Source organism: Tursiops truncatus, chromosome 2 (genome assembly GCF_011762595.2).
Source record: "Tursiops truncatus isolate mTurTru1 chromosome 2, mTurTru1.mat.Y, whole genome shotgun sequence".
In the NCBI taxonomy this organism is placed as follows: Eukaryota; Metazoa; Chordata; class Mammalia; order Artiodactyla; family Delphinidae; genus Tursiops; species Tursiops truncatus.
The window spans coordinates 90,975,346-90,995,610 of NC_047035.1; the positions used below are offsets into that span (position 1 = coordinate 90,975,346).

At 42.4% G+C, this 20,265-nt stretch overlaps 1 protein-coding gene across 2 annotated transcripts in view; it reads right to left on the bottom strand.

The window, feature by feature from the left end:
- The window catches only part of FBN1 (fibrillin 1), a 253,616-nt gene extending 234,967 nt beyond the window's left edge, over positions 1–18,649 (bottom strand). Inside the window, exons 1-2 of one of the 2 annotated variants that reach the window (XM_033851648.2) lie at positions 18,492–18,648; positions 17,518–17,862 (exon numbers count right to left, since the gene is read on the bottom strand). In XM_033851648.2, the coding sequence (XP_033707539.1) occupies positions 17,518–17,681 (164 nt within the window). In that variant the 5' untranslated portion in view covers positions 17,682–17,862; positions 18,492–18,648. Of the gene's footprint in view, positions 1–17,517; positions 17,863–18,491 lie in introns of both variants that reach the window. The other variant, XM_073800934.1, reaches the window with a different exon arrangement.
- Positions 18,650–20,265: the final 1,616 nt, after the last annotated feature.

Below are 20,265 nucleotides of genomic sequence, written 5' to 3' on the forward strand. Positions count from 1 at the left end.
CCCGGACCGGGGCACAAACCCTGCATCGGCAGGTGGACTCTCAACCACTGTGCCACCAGGGAAGCCCAGGAATACATTTTTAGGAACATTCACTCCTACAGACTGGTACTTCTGTTTCTGAAAGTTTCTACATGGTGAATATCCTGCCCTGTTCCCTCTGGTAAAAAATATCTCTCAGCTCTTAACATGTGCAGTGTTTGGGGGAGTGGTGGATGGGGAGCAATGTAGAGATTCAAAATGTGGATAATTCAACACTTACTCATAGCTGCTACTGGAATGTGTTCTGTGTATACACTTGAACACAGCTACATCTTGTCTTTTGAAAAGTAGCTTCAAGCAAAACCATCAGGTCATGCAGGCACTATCTGACCTGGCTTAGGAAGACAATAAGCGGCACAAAGGCCAGGGTGACCCAGATGATGTTCTAAAAAACTCTCCAGATTCACGTCTCTATGACTTAATTCAGAGGCTGCTGGCACGCTGTCCATTACATGGAGAAAGTGGCAACTCTCATCCCAAACGCCAGCACAGCTCTTCCCTGAAATCCGATCCGAAAGATATCCCTCTCCGCCTGAGTGATGCCAGCAGTGTCTTCTCAATACCTTTTGGGCTCTGGAGAAGGTGTGACAGCATTGGTGTTTCATCATCAAGCAGAGTGGGTGCTAAATACTAGCCGACACTTGCACGTAGTGACAACCTCTGAGAAGGAGCTGCTGCTGGCACATCCATCCCATTCTACCTCCTAACATACCTAAACGGTTTCCAGATCTTCTCTACAGCAGCTCCCAAAGACAAAGCTTCTGTTTTAAAATCAGTTTCCCAGGGAGTTTGACACCAGGTAGCAGAAATATGTCAGGCCCCGAAGAATGGCATACATCTTTCACTGACATGCAACACACGGGAAGTGCAGCTTGTATGCTAGTGCGAGCACGCGCACATGCGCGCGCGCACACACACACACACTAGCCCCCACAAACACTCAGAGTGAAGCTACTGGAGCAGCTCTAATCCCTTTATACCTTTCCCAAGGGGATCTGGGTATACCAGTGTTTTTCAGAATCTTTCATTTGAATCACTAAAGCTTATTAGTATTAGCTCCTATCTATTTTTGATTGCTTTTTCCAGTTTTATTGAGATATAATTGACATACGGCACTGCATAAGCTTAAAGTATATAGTATAATTATCTGACTTACATATATTATAAAATGATTGCCACAATAAGTATAGTTAAAAGCTCCTATTTCTTAAATAAAAAGAGCATTCCTGAGAAAACAATGCTGAAATGAGGGTACAAACATTCCCTTCTGAATGTTAAAATATCTGCAAACATCTTCTTTCCACTCATTGTCCAAAATCTCACCAACTTTTTATAACCCCTTGCCTGAAACTCCTACTCAATGCAGTGCAAACTCCTACTCAATACTTGAGTCATGGAGACTCAAGTCTCCGTCTTGACTCGCACAAAAGATCATGGGCTGACAGGAGAGGAATGAACCCTTGCAGAATTATATCCTTCCTTGTCCGCCCTCTCAAGTGCCTGGCTCCTTCTGTGTAAATTTTCCACAGTGTTACACCTCATAATTGCTATGCCTAGCATTAGATATTGAATAATCCTTCCACAACTGTCAAAGTCATGGGTCAGTTTAGACAAGTGCAGAAAAAGCATGTCTGACAGCATTGCAGACATTGCTGGCTGTGAGGCATCGAGCATAAGTTTAAAACTAGATGTAAAACTTTCCAGTACTAATAAACCAATAAGAAATGACAGAATTCAAATATTCCCATTCTGCTACCCTAATAAATTAATGGACCTCGACAATGATCCTCAATGGCTGCTAACGTCACAAAAAGAGAGACTAGCAGACATGATATGCCTCCAAATGGAAGTACAAACACCACTTATAAAGTCTTCTTGCCAAAAAGTTGATTCTGAATTGAATCAAGCTTCTAGCTCTGGCTAGCAAGTCACAGCAAATACAGGGAACAGAGGAACACAATAAGCACCACCACCACTGGGAAGCAGTTATCAACAGACTGTAAGAAACCCTGCAGCTGTGTACCCCAAGTGTGGTCCAAGGACAGGCCAGTGCCGGTCCACACACTATACATTACTAATCTATAATGAGATAAGGAGCTTAAGCTTGAATCTAAGTCATCTCACTGCTTCCTTCATCTAGAAAGTCTTGCTATGAAAAGATATCAGCTCAGCTAAATAGCGTGCTTAATGACATACTGCATTTATATTCTGACACATGCTCCTCATCTCATCACAGACTGAAAACAAGCATCTAATGGACTGGCATTTTAAGTAACACTGCCCTATAGGTCATGAACCAATTTCTTTTTATTTTTTTCCCCAGCTTTATTAGATATAATTGACACATAATATTGTATAAGTTTAAAGTATACAACATGACAATTTGATACATTTATATATTGCAAAATGATTACCACCAAAGCATTAGCTAACACCTGCACTTGGTTACATAATTACTAGTGTGTGTGTGTGTGTGTGTGTGTGTGTGTGTGTGTGTGTGGTGAGAACATTTAAGATCTCCTCTCTTAGCAACTTCCAAGTATTTAATACAATATTGCTAGCTATACTCAACAAGCTGCACCTTAAATGCTCAAAGCTTTTTCATCTTATAACTAGAAGTTTGTAACCCTCTGACCAATCTCTCCCCATTTCCCCCACCCTCCAGACCCTGGAAACCACCACTCTACTCTTTGTTTCTAAGTTCAGCTTTTTTACATTCCGCATAGAAGTGATATACAGCATGAACCAATTTCTTCAATAAATAAATTACAAGGAAAAAAATGACAGAGGGACAATCTATATATTTTAAAATATTTAGGAGATTTATCAACCAATTACAAAATATGGACTTAATTTGGATCCTGATTTGAATGAACTATAAAAAAATACATTTATAACCTAATCAGGGAAATCTGATAATACTAATCAAATTTATATATTAGCAAATATCAAAATAATATTATCAAATACTCACTAGATATTTGATATTTTTTAAAGTAATGCTAATTTTAAATGTGATAGTATTATGTTTGTTTCTTTTTTTTGAATTTTATTTTATTTACTTTTTTATACAGCAGGTTCTTATTAGTTATCATTATATTTGTTTCTTAAAGAGTCCTTGCCATTTACAGATGCATAATGAAATGTTTGCTAATTAAATTATTTTTCAGGGATTTACTTTAAAATAATCTGTGGCAGGGAAGAGAAGTAGGTAAAATAAGATTGACCATTCATTGATAACTGCTGAAGTTGGAGCTTCATTGTAGTACTCTCTCTAGTTTTGTACATATTTGAAATTTTCCATATTAAAAAGTTAGAAAACAACAACTTTGCAGCAGCATCTGGCCTAGTTCATCCTATAGCCATACTCTCCTACATATCATGACACCACACTTCTGCTTTTTTTTTTTCATTCATATAACAACCGTTTCTATCTGCTATACCACTCAACATTCTTGAGCAGGATGGGGATCCCCATTTAGATATAATAACAGTCCAATCCCACCATGTTTACCATCTTAAGCACGTGGTAAGAACTAACCAAAATGCTTCTGTGAATCTCACATATGCGGCTACTCAAATAAGGTTAATGTTCATTAGATGAGGAATCCAAGAACAAATGACTTAATCACCCTTGTGCAAATAGTTAAGCGTATCAGCCCAGGGAATGGGTTCCCTTGGGCATTGAACTGCTTTCTGACATGATTCATTTTCATAAGGACACCGTATCTTTCTTTATGACAAACATACATCTATCAGTTAATAAAAGAGTTTGAGGGGAAAGGTACTGATTTGTATCCGGTCCATAAGAGGGCTGACATGTTCACAAATGCAAGAATTCTTATAGTCATGGGAAATAGGAAACAAAAGGAGGAAATAATTTAGCAAGGAAGCCTGTTATGTTTTCTGATTCTTCGATGTGTGACAATGTGTCAACTTATTTTCAAGGAGGGGCCCCAAATGCATATGAGCAGTTGGGTCAATCCAAGGTCAAATTAGACATGTTGTCTAGAATTCTGCCAAATGTTCAACAATATAATAAGTCAGAATTGCTGACAAAAAAAAAAAAAAAAGAAGAAGAAGAAGTAGGAAAACCTGGTGTGCATATTCTTGTAAAATTCTTAAAAGGTTTTCAAAAGTTTAAAAAGGAAAGCTTATTTTGTTATTTGAGGTTTATTTATTTCCTGGGAAGTTGGCAGAGTAGAGAAAGTACCTGGTATTTGTTTGTTTGTTTGTATCTATATTTTTGCTTTTTTATAAACTTCGATGGTATTGGTGGTTGTGTGATTTACCCCAAGGGAATGAGAGATATTAGGTAATTTGAACATGTTTAATGACAAGCAGAAAAATAACTATTATCTGTTTAAACTATTCCTTATTTAAAGCAGTCTTATTTTTATAGGCTGTGAATAAATATGAAGCAACCGCAACTTCTTAGAGCTTATTGTCAATCAGTTAAACAGAGGTTGGTGTATAAGGGTGCAGGGTATAGGAATTCTATCAAAGCTTTGTCTAAATTAAGATAATGTATGTTTTGGTCCACTTTCCCAGATGTTCAATAGTTTAAGATCTCTTCAAAGCCAACTCTCATTAAAATCAAAATGGGAATCATTAAAAGAAAATGAAAAAACTGAAAAGATTTTCAATTTCTCAAAAGAAACAGGGCACAGAAGAAAAACAACAAATAAGAATCCCTTTGTACTGACTGAGCATTACGTTGCTACAAGGCATGAAGCCAAAGGAAGGGAATGCTCAGTTGGAAAGTGAAGGCCATGGCTCTTCTCAGGGTCGGCTAATCTGAGTCAGCCTGGCCCCAAATCACACAAGAAAGGCCTGTCCACAAGGCGCCTAGAGAGAACAGCAACGACGGAGCGAGATGGAGTACTGGGTCTGTGGAAAAGGGAGCTTTCTTGGTCCAGAGGCAGATGTGTCGTGTTTCCCACTCAGCATCCTTCCTCTTTTTTGCTACCTGAACTCCTCTTTCCTAAGAGGAACCCATTCCACATCCCTCAGTCCTGGACAGCCCAAGTGCCCAATTTCTTTGGTCACAGTGATGGGCACGTGACAGGAGCAGTGCCAGAGTTCTCAGTGAGATCTGATGTGTGAACGCTGGGAAAGAGTTTCTCTCTTTATCTCTGAGATCATAAGCTGAAAGGTAGTATGACTTGGAATTACCAGTGGTCATCTTGTCTACCCAATCATAACCAAATCTTTACTCTGATAAGGCAATTAAAGCACATTTCCAAAACGGCCAACCATGTGACCACAAAACAGTCCCAACTCTCAGGGCATCTCTTTGCAATACTGCCAAAGAAAGTGGTTTTCAGGCCAGTGCTTCCATTTCCTAAAATCTAAATTCCTTTCACAAAGGTTCTTGAAAAAGAAAGTGTTCATCAGGAAGGAGACAAGACCGTTTGCCAGATCTGCCAGTAAAAAAATGCAAACTTCTTTGAGAGCATTGGCGGGGCAGTGGGGGGGGCAATATTAATAAGGAATAATTTGGGGGAAGGAGAAATTGAAAAAATAAAAACCTTATCCATACGTCCCCTTTAGGTATGTATAACCAGATCTCCACAGACAAAGGAAGTTTCCATTAAGATTATAATTTAAAAATTTTTGAAGTTCAAGTTCGCTTCCTATGCTTCTGAAAGTAATTAGCTCCAAGATGAGAAAGTGGAGACTGTGGTATCCAGATATTAATGATCATCTAACTTTAGATAAATGCATCAGGCCCTGTACCAGGAACTTGAAATGTATTATCTCATTAAATCTTGGGACAACTCAGAGGGGTGAGTATTATAATCTCATTTTACAGCTGAGGAAACTGAGGCTCAGACAGGTCAAGGCACTTGTCTGAGATTCCTTCCTAGTAGGTGGTGGAGCCAGGATTTGACCCCAGGCATTTCTGTATCCACACTTCCAAGCCTCCCTGAAAACACAGCCAATGGTTATTAGTGTTCACTGAAAATGACTCCTTGGTCCTTTCAAATATAATCCCACAAGCAATACCACTCTACCCAGCTACCCACAACCAGGCTCAAATAGGAAACAGTGTGAGGTAATTATAACATATACCCCAGCCACTAGCTCTGGGTTTTTATGGCTGAACTGCCAAATCACTCCTAGCCAACTCTTCAGGGAATGTGCAGACACTTTCTCAGATTCCAGCTAAAACATCAACTATGTGGCCCTGGGGGATACAGAGCTCACAGGGTGGTAATGGGATATAAAATTTGCAAACTTGAGGTCAGTGGCCTAAACTCTGGGGTGTGAAGCAGCAGCAGTCCATGAAAGACTAAAAACTAGGTGCCGACTTGAAGGTTGTATATCAAATCCTTCCCGGAAAGGCACTTGTTCACATCAGCTCAGACATTAACCCCATCAGTAAAGGGAGAGAAAGAGAGTCCACATGTAGTTCTGCCTAGAATCCGTGGAAGAAGATAATAATATCAACAGGCTTGAGACAGGGTGTTCATTCTGAGAATTCAGCATTAGGTCCAATTCAAACATAGCTGATGCTCAATAAATAGTTGTCACTTGAAGTAGGCAAGTGTTCTATAAAATTGGTGGGATAGATGATACAGAAGACAAGAATTTAAGATTTTTTTTCTTCACTGGCATGCTTCTTGCTTGGAATCTAAATTTATAAATTGGTAGTGTAGACAGCTGAGTCAGCAACTTATAAGATACAGAGTCTGAGCTTACAGACCTAGAACTGCCATGGTTCATCCTAGGACACCTGATGCTTTAATTGCTAATTATTAGTGTGAGTGTGGGGATGGAGGGAGTTACCCATAAGACTCCCAGAGAAGACTCCCACTTCTCTTTCTCCCACCCCCTCCCTACCCCGCTCCCTAGCAATCACCTCCCTTAAAAAGCCCCATCCCACTCAACCCCACCTAATCTGGAGGCTTCCGCTGACAGCAAGGTGGAACCGTGGAGCTAAAACTCCAGTGCGCAGCCTGCCATCAGGGTTGCCCACTGAGAGACTGATCGCACTGCCTAAGGCCAGATAAACAAGAACAAGAAAAATGTTCGTGCCCACATGACGTAGGGCGTTTGCTTATTGGCAGCACAGCTGAGGACTTGCAGATATCCGTCACCCTTTCTAGGGGAAGAAGACAACTAGGAGGCGTGATCTCCTACCCGATAACACACTTCTACTTAAATCCGCCTTTGCCACCGTGTGGCTCAGCTTCCACACCTAGGAAGTGGAGAAGAAAATAAGAACCCTGAGCGCTTTCTAACGAACTTTCTCTGGGCCTCAGTTTCAGCATCTATAAATTTCTAAAGTCTTTGCCACTATAACCATTTTGTAATAGTTTTATAAAGATGGATGGCCTGACTATGGAGGTAGACTGGAGTCATGAAAAAACAACATCTACAAACAAGAAGCGTCTTTAAAAGTTACTCATCAAAGGCACCAACCTATGAGGGTCTGACTACACGATCTCATAAACTGGCACCAAATGGACAGGGGAAATGGTAGGAAAAAACCATTATCCATGAGGAGAGGGGATGCGCCCAACAACATGGTACCATATACGCAGGTTCATAATAAATGGTGGATTAACCTGCTTTTCCATTATATTCCTCTAAATGTTTTTATAGGAATCTTTTCTGACATCTAAGCATCCTTCTTTCATATCCTGCCTCTCCTCCATAAGCCCCTGGTCTCCTGAAGAGCCTGGTACCAACGTGGCCAGGAATGAGGTGGTTTTCATCAGTATCTGTCAGACACCAGCATCTTCTCTGTCCAGCCCAGGTCCACTGGCTGATGGGACTCCACTCTAGAACTTTCTCCAAACTCTCTCCTCCTGCCTCCCTCAATCTTTCTCCTTCCCTCCCCTAACAAAAACCTTACCTCTGGTTTTCTTTTTGAACACCCCAAGACCCCCAAGTAAAAATGAACATTTTATTTAGAATTTCTTTTTCTTAATGTTTAACCCTTATTTGATATTCTTATTATCCCTATTTTATTTGTAGCTCAGCTTAGGAAGTTAAAGAAGAAGAAGAAAAAGAAGATGAGATGACAATGATGAAAAAGAAAAAGAAAAAGGAGGAGAAAATGGCAACGAGAAAGAAGAAGAAAAAGAGGAAGAGGACGAAGGAAAAGGAGAAGAAACAGAAAAACAAAACAAAACAAAACAAAAGCCTGTCTCTGGAATACATCTCTTTATTAACAGAGATTTTACTACACTTCAGTTCAAAACCATGAACTTAACAGCAGACATAATGCGTCCATAGAGCCGACATAAATCTTGCCTCCCAACACCAACATCATAGAATGGTTGTACTATATTTGGACTTAGATGTGTTTGGATACTTATATTTGAATGTAAGTATGACTGATGGTCTAGGAATTCACAACCCTTCAAAACACTGAACCAAATCACTTGTCTAACGGCACAGTTCCCCCACTCTGAGCCTGCTTGCCGTCTGGAATACATCTTTGGCTGGGAATGGTGGAGATAGCGAATTTTCCTCTCTCCCTTCCGCTCTGAGGAGGCTGAATAAATAGACTCAGTGATAACTTCAACCAAAAAAAAGCCACTTGAGAAAGTGGTAAGTCACAAGAACTTAAAACTAGGATTTGATGTAATAGAGCTTTGGGTCTACAATCCAAACGACTGTATTCCTAACCCAATTTTATTCTATTAACAATGTGGCTACTCCATTTACGCAAAAAATAATCTAGTTCGGCTCACTACAATACCAGTTCTAATGACAATTGCACATCTATCTTTATTTACTAATTATAATCCCTGATTGCAGAAAAAAAATGTTTCTGAGGTATACTATACCGACAGATATATAGAAATGGGGCTATTGATAGAAATTGAAAGTCAAATCCCACGTAGAAGGAATGTAAAACATGTCAGATACCTAAATTAATAAAATTAAGTGACTGTGCATTAAATTTGTCCCTGAGTTTCTTAGAGGCTAAAGGAAATGGGCGGAAAGTTAGGAGTTTTATAATTCTTTTATTTGGAAAAACAAAATTTGCCAGTTTTTTAGGAACTATGATTTTATTCCTGGGGTTTGTGAGTTCTTTAAATGCAAACTAAGGACAATGCCCCTAACATTAATCTAAAAGATCACGGAGATACATTATTCATGTAGCGTTTTGCATTCTGAGGTTGCAGTAAGCAAAATACAATGAAGCCTCTTCAATGGGAAACTAAGTCAATCAGACTCGATCAAGTTAGAATTGAAACATCTTATTATCCTTCTCAAACACCCGCTGCCTCACTGTGGTAGCTAATCTCCAAAGAGGCTGCCCCAAATTCCTCCCCTCCCTGCAGACATAGGCTACTCCTCACCTGCATCAAGAGGCAGAGCTCGTTAGTCCATGCCCTTGAACCTGAGCAAGGTCTGTGACTTGCATGGAATTTCGGACCAGGCTGTCTGAAGAAAGTCTGGTAGCTTCCACTTTTGTTTTCTTGGTATCCTGAGCTGCCTTGTAAAAAGTCTGGCTATGCTGCTGGATGGTCCATATGGAAAGGGAGACAATCTGAGACTATATGCAGGAGAACCAAGAAACCCAGCCAACCCTGATAACATGTGAACCCACTTAAGCCCTTCCAGCCAGCTCTTAGCCATTCAACTCAGTCTGTGGACAACAGATGGGGTTAAAACATGTGACCAGAGATGAAGAGGCTATTGTTCAAGATCCAGCCCTAACAGACACTTACCCTGAACAAGGCCTGGTAGCTGCACCTGGGGCTCAGTTTCCCCATTTGCAAAAACACACTCAGTGGCCCCATCCCCAGGGGCAGGCCTAGGCAGGAGATCACATAGGAGATAGCTTTAAAACCTGTAAGACCCCCAGCAGAGCCAGACAAGTGGCTCTTTGCTTCCTTTAGTCCCTTCCTCTGTCCATCCATTTGGATCAACCACACCAAAGTAAACAGGGCTGCAGGTGCCAGTCCATGATCACAGAACAAGAAACACACGTGGAGAAGTCATCTTACTCATTCTAGACCCAACAGACATTGTGGAAAGCAGAGACAAGATTCCCCACTGTGTCCTGTCCAAATTCCTGCCCTCCAGAATCATAAGAAATAATAAAATTATTGTTGCTTTAAGCCACTAAATTTGGGGTAATTTGTTACATAGCAATAAGATAACCAAAACACTCACAAACAAAAATAGCTTGTTTCCTTGTAGCAGAGGGACTAGGAATGACTTTGTCTCTCTTCAGTTTCTCATTAGTGATGCTATAATGTTTTTACATATAATAAGTTTCAATGTAGATGGACGTGGGAGTACCCAGGTGCCTCCTCGCCTTTGCCTGTCACAACCAAGTGGTCAAGTACTGCTCATGCTGCCACTCGAGCCTCCTCTCCACCCCCTCCACTGCTGTTGCTCTGGCCATCACCCACTCTCGCCATGACTCGACTCCTATATTAGCCTCACAAATCTCCCTGCCTCTAGTCTCCCTACTCACTAAACCATATTCCTTTGACACGTTGGCCAGCGTGGCAGAGATCGGATCATGTTCCCATCTTAGAATCCTTTACTAGCTCACCATCCTCAGCTTTCACAACAATCGGATAGTAGCATCATGTGTCCTTTAGTCCCTCTCCCACCCCAACCTATGGACAGACACACATGGTTGCATGCTGCACACCTTCAGGGGGCACTACTTGCATAGGCTACACTATGAACACTATGAACCCCCGAAGCCATGCAGTGCAAACCCTGCCCATCATACTCAATGTCCCTCAATCCCAAACACCTTATATCCTTTTTGTTTCATGCTTTTTTCACTCAAATTTTTCCTTATTTCTCTCCTATACTTCCTCCAAGCTCTAATATATATATAATTTACCTTACCCAGTCAATCAATCAAATTGGTCAGACATTCAAAAATTGTCTACTGAATTCTTACCATGTGCCCAGTTCCTAGGTATACCTAGTGATAAAACAAACAAAAACTGAGCCTTCAGGAAGTTCTCAGTACTCCCTTACTAAGTAGTCACTTATTTATCACATAGACCAGAGATTAGCAAACCTTTTCTGTAAAGGGCCAAGCAGCAAATAATTCAGTTTTGCGGTGCCCTACTGTCTGTCACAACTACTCTCACTCTGCAACTATGTGTGAAAGCAGACATAGGTAAAGCATAAACAAATGGGCATGGCTTTGTTTCAATACAATTTTTCTTACAAAACAGGCAGTCTGGTCCACGGTTTGCTAACCCCTGACAGACTTTCACTGTGAAGTCTTTTCTGAAAAATCTCATTCCCACAATGATGCGTCCCTAGTCATAGGACTGCATCTGCCTTTGATAAACACTGAGTCTTTCTCCACAGCAATGGTAGAACATGCTGGCAAAGTGAAGGTATCAGGAATGTGGAAGAAAGAAAGTTACCACATATAGGATTTATTGTAATTGAGAATCATTAAAATATATTGGTTAAGAGCACTCACTAGGAAGCCAGATTCCCCAACTCTATCTCTTACTAGTTTATGTCCCTGGAGGAATAACTAAAATTACTGAAAAACTGCATCCCTCAGTTTCCTCACCTGTTAAATGGGCAAGTAGGTAGAATGTTCCTCATAAAGGAGCTGTGTATTAAATGAATAATATATGTACAGTGCAATAGTGAGTGATATAGCAGAGCTTGCTATTCTTTCCCATAGGATACAACCAAGGTGAAAAATGACACAGAAAGAATTAAATAGCTCATCATATTGATGAGAACTTAAGACACATACCAGTTTCCCCTGGAAAGAGAAACATCTCTTGCAACTCTATTCTGAAAGAAGTTCCTCACGTGGAACATGAGAGCAAGAGATTCTGAATGACATAATGAGGAATGTCTCCAGCTCGGAACCATGGGCAATGCAGACGGAGGGTGCCTGTGATGGTTACCTACCACACTCAATAGAAGTTCAAGGTATAATACAAAAATACACGTGCTACCCAAAGACCCCACAGCTCAGACATTCTGTAAGTCCTTCTGTGTTTTATCAGTGCCTTTGCAGAAATATCAAAGTTTCTTGTGTGACAAAATATTATATTACTACATTATTAACTATACCTGGGATTTGTGAACTAGCATGAAGGAATATTAGGAATTCTAAGTGGAATTTTACCAAAGTCTTAGTACTGCATTTTTGTCCAGAGGAATGAAAACCAAACCCATAACTAAAATTAATGGAGAAAGAAAATTTAATATTAAGAATTTGTCTTTAAAACTTAACCTTTGCATATCTCAGCTCTCACAGCTGTAAAGGGAAGGTAATAAAAGGACTCACCCTATAGAGATGTTATGAGCATAGAATGAGCTATAATATGTAAAACACTAAGACAAGTGCCTGGTACCTAAATGTCATCTAATCGTCACCTACCACTGCTACAAATGTTATTATTATTTATTTTTTACTTACTCCTATACCCCATGCCCTTTCCTACCTTTCTGCTGCCTCCTGATTTTTGTAATGCATCTGATTCTCCTACCAAATATTAAGCCTCTCCAGGCTGTGGGTGCTATATGTCTCTGGCATTCCACAAAGCAAGGCAGCATTCAATCAAGGCTTCTTGAATTAATGAATTCTTTGAATCCCAGCTTCCACAAGTTAGTGTGAAAACGCTTATGACGGGATTCTTGCTTTTGATGATTTTACAATCTAATGGGAAAATCAAGCTTAACAAACCTGAAATATTAAACTCTCATATGCCTGCCATATAACTCAGGCCTGATACGTTACTGATTTCAGTTTTCTTAAAAAATTTCATGGAACAAAATTCTAAGGTTCTAGAATAGGCCTATTTGTTGGGTTAGTTTCTAGACACAAAGAAATTGTTAATACAGTTTATTTCTCTTTCAAGAAAACAGTTTTTAAATCTTATTTTCACCTTGAAAATTAAGGCTAAAATTCAGAAATTGGTTAGGCTCATTGCTTGGTTTATTGCAGGAAAAAGCAAACAAATTATGTGTGAGTATCCTAATAATTTGTCCAGCATTTGGCCTGACTAGAGTCAGTAGCATAATACTATAATCTTTTAAAGTACCTGCTATACAAGAAGACGGAGGAATGTTTCACTATTTTTTTAGAAAATTCCAAATAAGCTTGTAGGGATGTCTGTACTGCCATTTCCATCATCCCTAACCTCGTTTCACTATAACTTGATGTATCAATATGTTTAAATTAATTTGTGATACCAACAACTTATGCATGTTTATAAATAATCTCTATGTCTTAAATGTTACAAAATAAATCCCATAAATAATATTTTGTCTCCATCTTCTTGTTTAAAATGTGGAATTGCTGAAACCTTTTATTTAAGAATATCTTTTTTTAATGCTTTCGCAATATTTTAGCTTAATCTATTTAGTAAATGAAATGACAAACCATACCACGGCAGGAGTTTTTCCCCATATTTAATTATTAGCCTATCTGACTTCGGATGAAGTCTTAAAGTCTTCTTTATAAAGTAAAATGGACTTTATGAAGTCTACAGAACTTTTTCTGTGTGCCCTGCTAAAGGTCTTTATTTTAATAACAGACATCTGTGTAATTAATCCCTCTGAGTTTGTCATCACATAATCTATCCTGTGTATGAACTGTTCCATGTATATTTTTCTGGTAACAAGACCCCTGGAAAAAAATAAACAAATAAACAAAGACCAAAAGGAACCACGCACAAGGGGACAAATTGTGTGAAATACAACCAGTCTCATACACTTATAAGCCAGGCAATAAGCATAGAAGTTCTCAGTCCATCTTATCAGAGATTTGGGAAAAGGAGGTTTCACTCTAAAGAATTTTTCCCTTTGATGGGAAACTGTAATATTTCCTTATTTAGGAGCTAAAGCAATAAGGCAAACATAAATAAATGGTGCATAAGTACTGCTATTCAAGTAGAGTTATGTGTTTTTTTAAAATTAGATCGTCTCCCACACTTTTTGCCTAATCACAGAAGTTAAGAATTTAGCTGAGAAAAATTCTTCTGAACTAAAATTCAAACAAGCTAGGATTTTATTATTTCTCATAAAGTCATTTCACACATGTTAAGCAGTGCCCAGGCAAACAAAAACTACTATACATTTATTACTTGAAAACGTTTTTGAAACTTGCAAAAGTCTCATTTCAAAACACAGAGAAATGTAATTTTTTCAGAGTGACTGGGGACCACACTCATTCCATTAAAAAAAGGATTTCCTGTAAAAACAGAAATTGGCGATTTACTCTAAGAAAACACAGCGAAAGCTGGGAAGAAACTTGAGGATGCTTAAATTTCCACTGTGGAACAACTTCTGCTGCCCAGTGAGAAGGGAAAAAAAAAAAAGAACACCTGCAACAGGATGGGAAGAGAGAAAGACAGGCTAGGACTACACACCCAAAGAGGGAAAAACCACGCAGGTTCCTGTCTGGGACACAAAGGAGCTGACAGGAAAGGAATACATATCCGAAGAAGAATACCCAGACAAATTCTGTGGTCACCTGTCACATCAGAGAAAGAGAAGAAGGCAGTAATTTGTAGGAGAGCCCAGATCAATGCGTGGAAGACACTGATGAGTTTAAAGTACCTTTTACCTAGAGGAAATATTAGTGAGGTGCTGAAAGTTGCTGCCACCAACAGGGCATCAGGCGGACTTAGGGGTTACAAATCACTTTCATTTCATAAACTGTGCATCAAAATGGTAAACAGGTTTTACTGTAGTCAGAGAGGTTAGTTCTGAAGCTGGTAATATTTTAACTCGCAAAAATAGAAGTTTTAAGCAATAACTGGAAAAATGGAACACACAACTGCTCTTCCTGATGATTTATACAGCACGGTGTGGTTAAAAAACTTATTCATGTGAGACTGTAATAGCAATAAGCAGAGAGAATACATCTCAAATGCTATTCAGATTTAAGATCAAAATTGGCATTTGTTTAAAACTTATGGGTAAACCTTTGATCCAGCAATTCTATTTTCCTTTATTAATTTGTATTACATATAAATATTCACATGTACACAAACATGCAAGTAGAAGAATGTTGGTAACAGCAAAAAATTTCATATAATCTAAAGAGCCATCATTAGGGAAATGTTCCAGCCACATTATGGGATTCTATACGCCAAGAGAATGCACGAAATAGATCCCTATGAGTTGATAGATGGATGCACTGAAGATATATAAAAGTAAGCAAGGTTCGAACAGTATGTATGGTATATTCTATGCATTAAAAAGGATACACACACATATCTATCTGTGTGTGTGTATATACATATATATTATATATATATTTGGATATGTATTATACTATTTCTAGAAAAATACATAAGACAATGGTATCTGAGAGGTATGTACAATTAAATATTTTTGATTGTATATCCTTTTAAATTTTTATTTTTAACCCCAAGTATATGTATATAATACATATATTATATACATATAACATTTTAGATAACATAAGAACTATAAAAATAAAGACCTTTATATTATAAAGGTTCATTATTACAGCATATTAATATACACTGTTATGCTATAAAGGTTAATTATATTTGTTAAACTTTTCATATGTATGCAAAATCTCATAGATAACATGAGAATTAGGAACACGCATAATTACTGATCTATTAATACCATGTTTGGGGGAAGGCTTTATGAAGAGTTTGCAATAAGGTAACGTCCACGTTAGTGACCAAATACTGTAACACAGAGAAGTGTTTCTTTATAATCTTAAAAAAATGTAAAACCCAGAAGAACTAAGTGCTGGTGTGAGTAAAAGCATGGGACAGCCTGTTAAGCAACAAAGTAAGGCTTAGTTTCTGTTTTCACATTGAGTTAGGGCCTCCCGAGGAAACACGCTGGTTGGTGATAGCACATAGAGACGAGACAAATGTCTGGCTAGGCCTAATGTCTCCCTGCAGACCTTCATCCACAGAATTAAACCCCTACTTCCTCTCTCTCTGTGGGAGCAATGCCATCAGGCTTAGCTATGAAGCTAATATATATGACAGAAATATATTTTTTGAAGTTAAAATGCTAGGCTAAATCAGGTCCTTTTGAGAAAGGGTGAAAATCAGTTTCAGTCCATCTACTGAACTGGCCATGGGCCGTGCACACAGGGCAAGGCATGTCTGCTGCCTGATCGGTATCAGGCTTAACATGATAAGCAAATTTCCTTTCCAGCACTGTTGGAATCCGTGATTTATTTTCCACAAAGGCCAAGATGGAACTAAGTTAATCATAACTATTTCCTAGGGTCAGAAAACCATGCATATTCCACCACGGCCTAAGTGCTTGGCTCTGAAAACCATGTCGTCCCAGATCTAGAGCAGGGCTCAAACAGTGGTCCGTTCAGTTTACTGTACTTTTTCCTTCCCATACCTGGGCCATAGAAACACAAATTTCACTACATATATATAATAAAAACAGCCCATAACAAAAAAGAATACGTGAAATGTCCAGCCACATATCCAAGTGGACACCATCACTTGGTCACTCAGGGTCATATAATCAAACTACACCACTACTCAAAAAAGAGCAGCAATGAGAATCATAAGAACTTGATAGAAACCTCTGTGTATTTACTGTCTAGGCTCATTACAGGATCCTCCAAGGAGACAAAATGGATCATATATAATCCATCCTGCTGCTTCTCCGGAGGCTTGAACTTAAACACTCTCAGAAAGAGATACTTCATTTTCAATTTGAACAATTTTAAGGGAAGTGTACTCCCACCCTTCTTCAATTCAGGGAACTGGCAATCCTTATAGAGTCAACCTGCCTGATTTAAATATTTTCTGCTAAAACATTTTCTGTAATAGGGGCATAAGAAGGTGGTGAAATGCTCAGTTGCATCTGAGTAACACACACGACAGGTTAAAAACACTCCTTCAAGGCCAGCCACAGCAGCATTACTGCCCGGATGAAATAAAGAGCTTCTAACAACCGCAAAACAACTTCTCAGAAACACTTGCCCTGCTCTGCTTCCAGTGTAGACATCTGAAAGGAAAATTCAGTCCCTAATTTTAATAAGCATAACTTAGAGGAGAACCAACCATTAACTATTTGTCTTCTCTGACTGTCTGTCCCTGAAATCCCTTTCTTTCCTTGCTCCCTTACAAACAGAGCATCTACAAAGATGCCCACAAGGCAAGTACTTTCCCTAAACACAAACGGAATTGGTATGAAGAGAAAGGATGGGCTGCTCCTCTTCTCAGTCGCAGCTCCTCCCCTTCTTCCTCAAAGAACCCTTCTCGCCTCCCAAAATCAGCCTCGACAATGGCCCAAGATTCCTTTTAGCCATGACCTCTCCTCTGGGGCAGAAATCCTTAAAGCGTAGAGGCAAGGTGGTTTAGCCACAAACGCGGCGAGAACTGGATAACCCTTGCATCTCTAAGGTGCCCCCAGGAGGTCTTGTCAAGGATCCTTCTACTGTCGAGAATCGACCCTGTCAGTTCCTCTGGATCTTGATACTCGGGAGAAGAGGGAGGGGACACCCACACCAAAGGAGCTGGCCCGTTCCATTACCCTTTAAGCGCGTCGTGTCCTCCACCGCCTCTTCTCTTGGCCCGGCTGGCTCTGGTTTCCTTCACGTTCCCAGCCTCCAAATTGGCGTCCGCCCCATGGCTCGTGTAGGAAGCTAAGAGCACGGTAAATCCCAGGGCGACCTCCAGCAGCCCCCCTCGCCGCATGATGTCGAGCGGCCGCCGGCTCCCGCCGCCTCTCGCCGCGCCCCGGGCTCGGTCCGGGGCCGCCGCTGCGCCCTGGAGCGCGCCGCGCCGCCGGGGTCCCGCTCTCCCGCCGCCCGTCCCCTGGGCCGGGCTCCTCCCGCCTTCTCCAGGCGCTGCTCCCACTTCAGGCGGCCCCTGCCAGCTGCAACAGACAAATCGCCGAAGCGGGGGAGACATTCAGGGCTTCGGGATGCTGAAGCCTCGGGGTCCCCATTCCCGAGCCCAACCCGCGCGCCGCCTGCGCGTGGCGCAGTTACTTTGGGTAAGTGAAGACCGTTTGGTCCACAGCTGGCTGAAAAGCCCAGGCCCCCGGCGGCAGCGGCTCCAGCCAGCCCCTCGGCCTCCCGGGCGCCGCCTGAAAAAAGCGCCGCAAAGTACCCATGTCCCGAGCAGTTCTAAACCCTGGGGCAAGCTCGCTGCGTTTATTTTTTACTAGCACGAATTGCGCGCGATGCGCGCTCTGACACCCCAGCTCCCCAGCCTGTCCTCTCCGCCAAGCCGCGGGGCTGGAAGCCCGCCGCGCCGTCCCCGGCCGGCTCCGGGCACTGCCACCGCCCCCTGAGCATCTGACGCCGAGCCCGGCACCGGGAGCCCCGGCCCAGGAAGCTGTCAGGCAGGGGAGGGCCAGCGCCAGCTCTGGACGTTCCGGGACAGCCCCTCACCCCAGTCCCTGTCCCTGCCCTCAGCGCGGCGCAAACGCAAAAGCCTCCGTGGCTGAAGCTCCAGCCCCGGTGGCCGCCCGACCCCAGTCGGGACCCCAGCTGCACCCACTGGAGAAGTGGCGGCTCCGGTTCCCGAGGCGGCGGCAGCTGTTCCTCGGTCCTGGCCGCGGCAGCCCTTGCCCCGCTCTGTCCGCAGCTGTCCCAGCTGTGGCCGCCTGTCCGCCTGCGGCACCCACAGTCTCTGCCGCGGCTCCCGCGGCCCCCTCCTTTCCCCACCTCTTCAAGTATCGTCTGCGCAGCGGTTTCTCGCGAGAGAAATACTTTTTTTAAAAAAAGAAAGGAAAAAGAAAATGACACCCCCTCCTACATCCCCCTCATCACCACCCCACCCCTCGGCCCCATCCATCCTTCCTTTCCACTCCCCTTTGCCAGCCACCGCCTCGGCGCGGGGGCCTCCCTCGCTCGCAGGATTAGCGCAGTGGGAGGAGGCAGAGGTGATCGGGTCCTGCCCGGCCTGGGATTTCGCGTTTTGGGGTGAGGAGTTGAGGGAAGAAGTCGAGTAGCGGTTTCACCCGCAGTGCGGCTGGGAGGTCTAGACCCGAGATTAGCCTCCCCCGCGATCTGGGAAGCCCTGCGGGCGCGGAAGGCTGTGCCACCTGTACCTAGAACGCGCGCTGGAGACGGCGGCCCCGGCGAGAGAGGAGACGCGTCCCGGTTGCCCGCGTCTCCCCGGCGCCGCCTCACTGCGTCTCTCGGGTTGGGCACAGAGCGGAGGCCGGAGGCCCGGAGGCCGGGGCAGGGCGCGGCGGGGGCGCAGCGGCGGCCGGGGCTGCTGTGCGAACGGGGGAGGGGGCTCCGCCGCTGCCACCGGCGTCGAGAGCCCGCTCGAGGCGCGGTTCTGAGCCTTGGTTCAAGTCACCCAGGCTGAACCCAAGATGCTCCAAGAGTCTGAGTGGGATTCCGACCCAGAGGCCTGTGAATATTGGAACCTGGCGTTTGGGATGGAGGCAGCGAAGGGGCGGTCCTTTTCCCCAGCCCACAGCTAAGATTGGGCTTCTCCTGGACGACCCTAGACCCTAGACCCTAGACCCTATTTCACCTCCCCAAACATTCATATTCTCTGTCTCCCTCTCCCTCTCCCACACACACACACACACACACACACACACACACACGCGGCTGCCTCTCCAGGACAAGCAGGGCACAGTGACTTGGAAGAATATAGTATTTATGGTATCCTTATATAGATAAGGCCCCGTGTTGCCTGCACCCTATAATGGTGTTGGAGGGCAGGAAGCCACACTCTGGGCCCTAGGCACTGGTACTGGAGACCCCCCAGAAAATCCCCCTGTAGTAGCCACCAGCTGTCAAGCCAGAAATAAGAGCGCAGCACAAACAGGAATCCTGTTGAAAGGGGTTTTCCTTATTTGTGATTATTTGTGCCCAGACAATAGTGTATAGGGACCTGGGCAAGTTATTTAACTTCTTTCCAGTTGCAAGACAGGAATAGTAATGACCACACAGGGTTGCAATGGTGATGATGAGCCTGCTGAACTGTTATGACACCATGATCTCGAAGATAAAAACAGTGAAACTCTCAAAAATATGAGCCCACGTAAAGTCACAGCCCTATAAGTATGCGGTCTAGTTTGAGTCCTCACCTGCAAAAATTCTCTTACCAGATTCATGAATTGGAGCCTTGATCACACACCCATGGTTGAGTAAAGGCAAGCCTCTGTTCAAGAGGCATTTACTGAACACAAACTGTGTACCAGTTGGTGTGTGGTTGAACCAAGTTACTGGGTGAGCAAGGCAGAAATGTTTCTCCCCTCACATAAGAGTCTACAGGGAAAGGCAGACTTGAGACAAATGATGACTCAAAT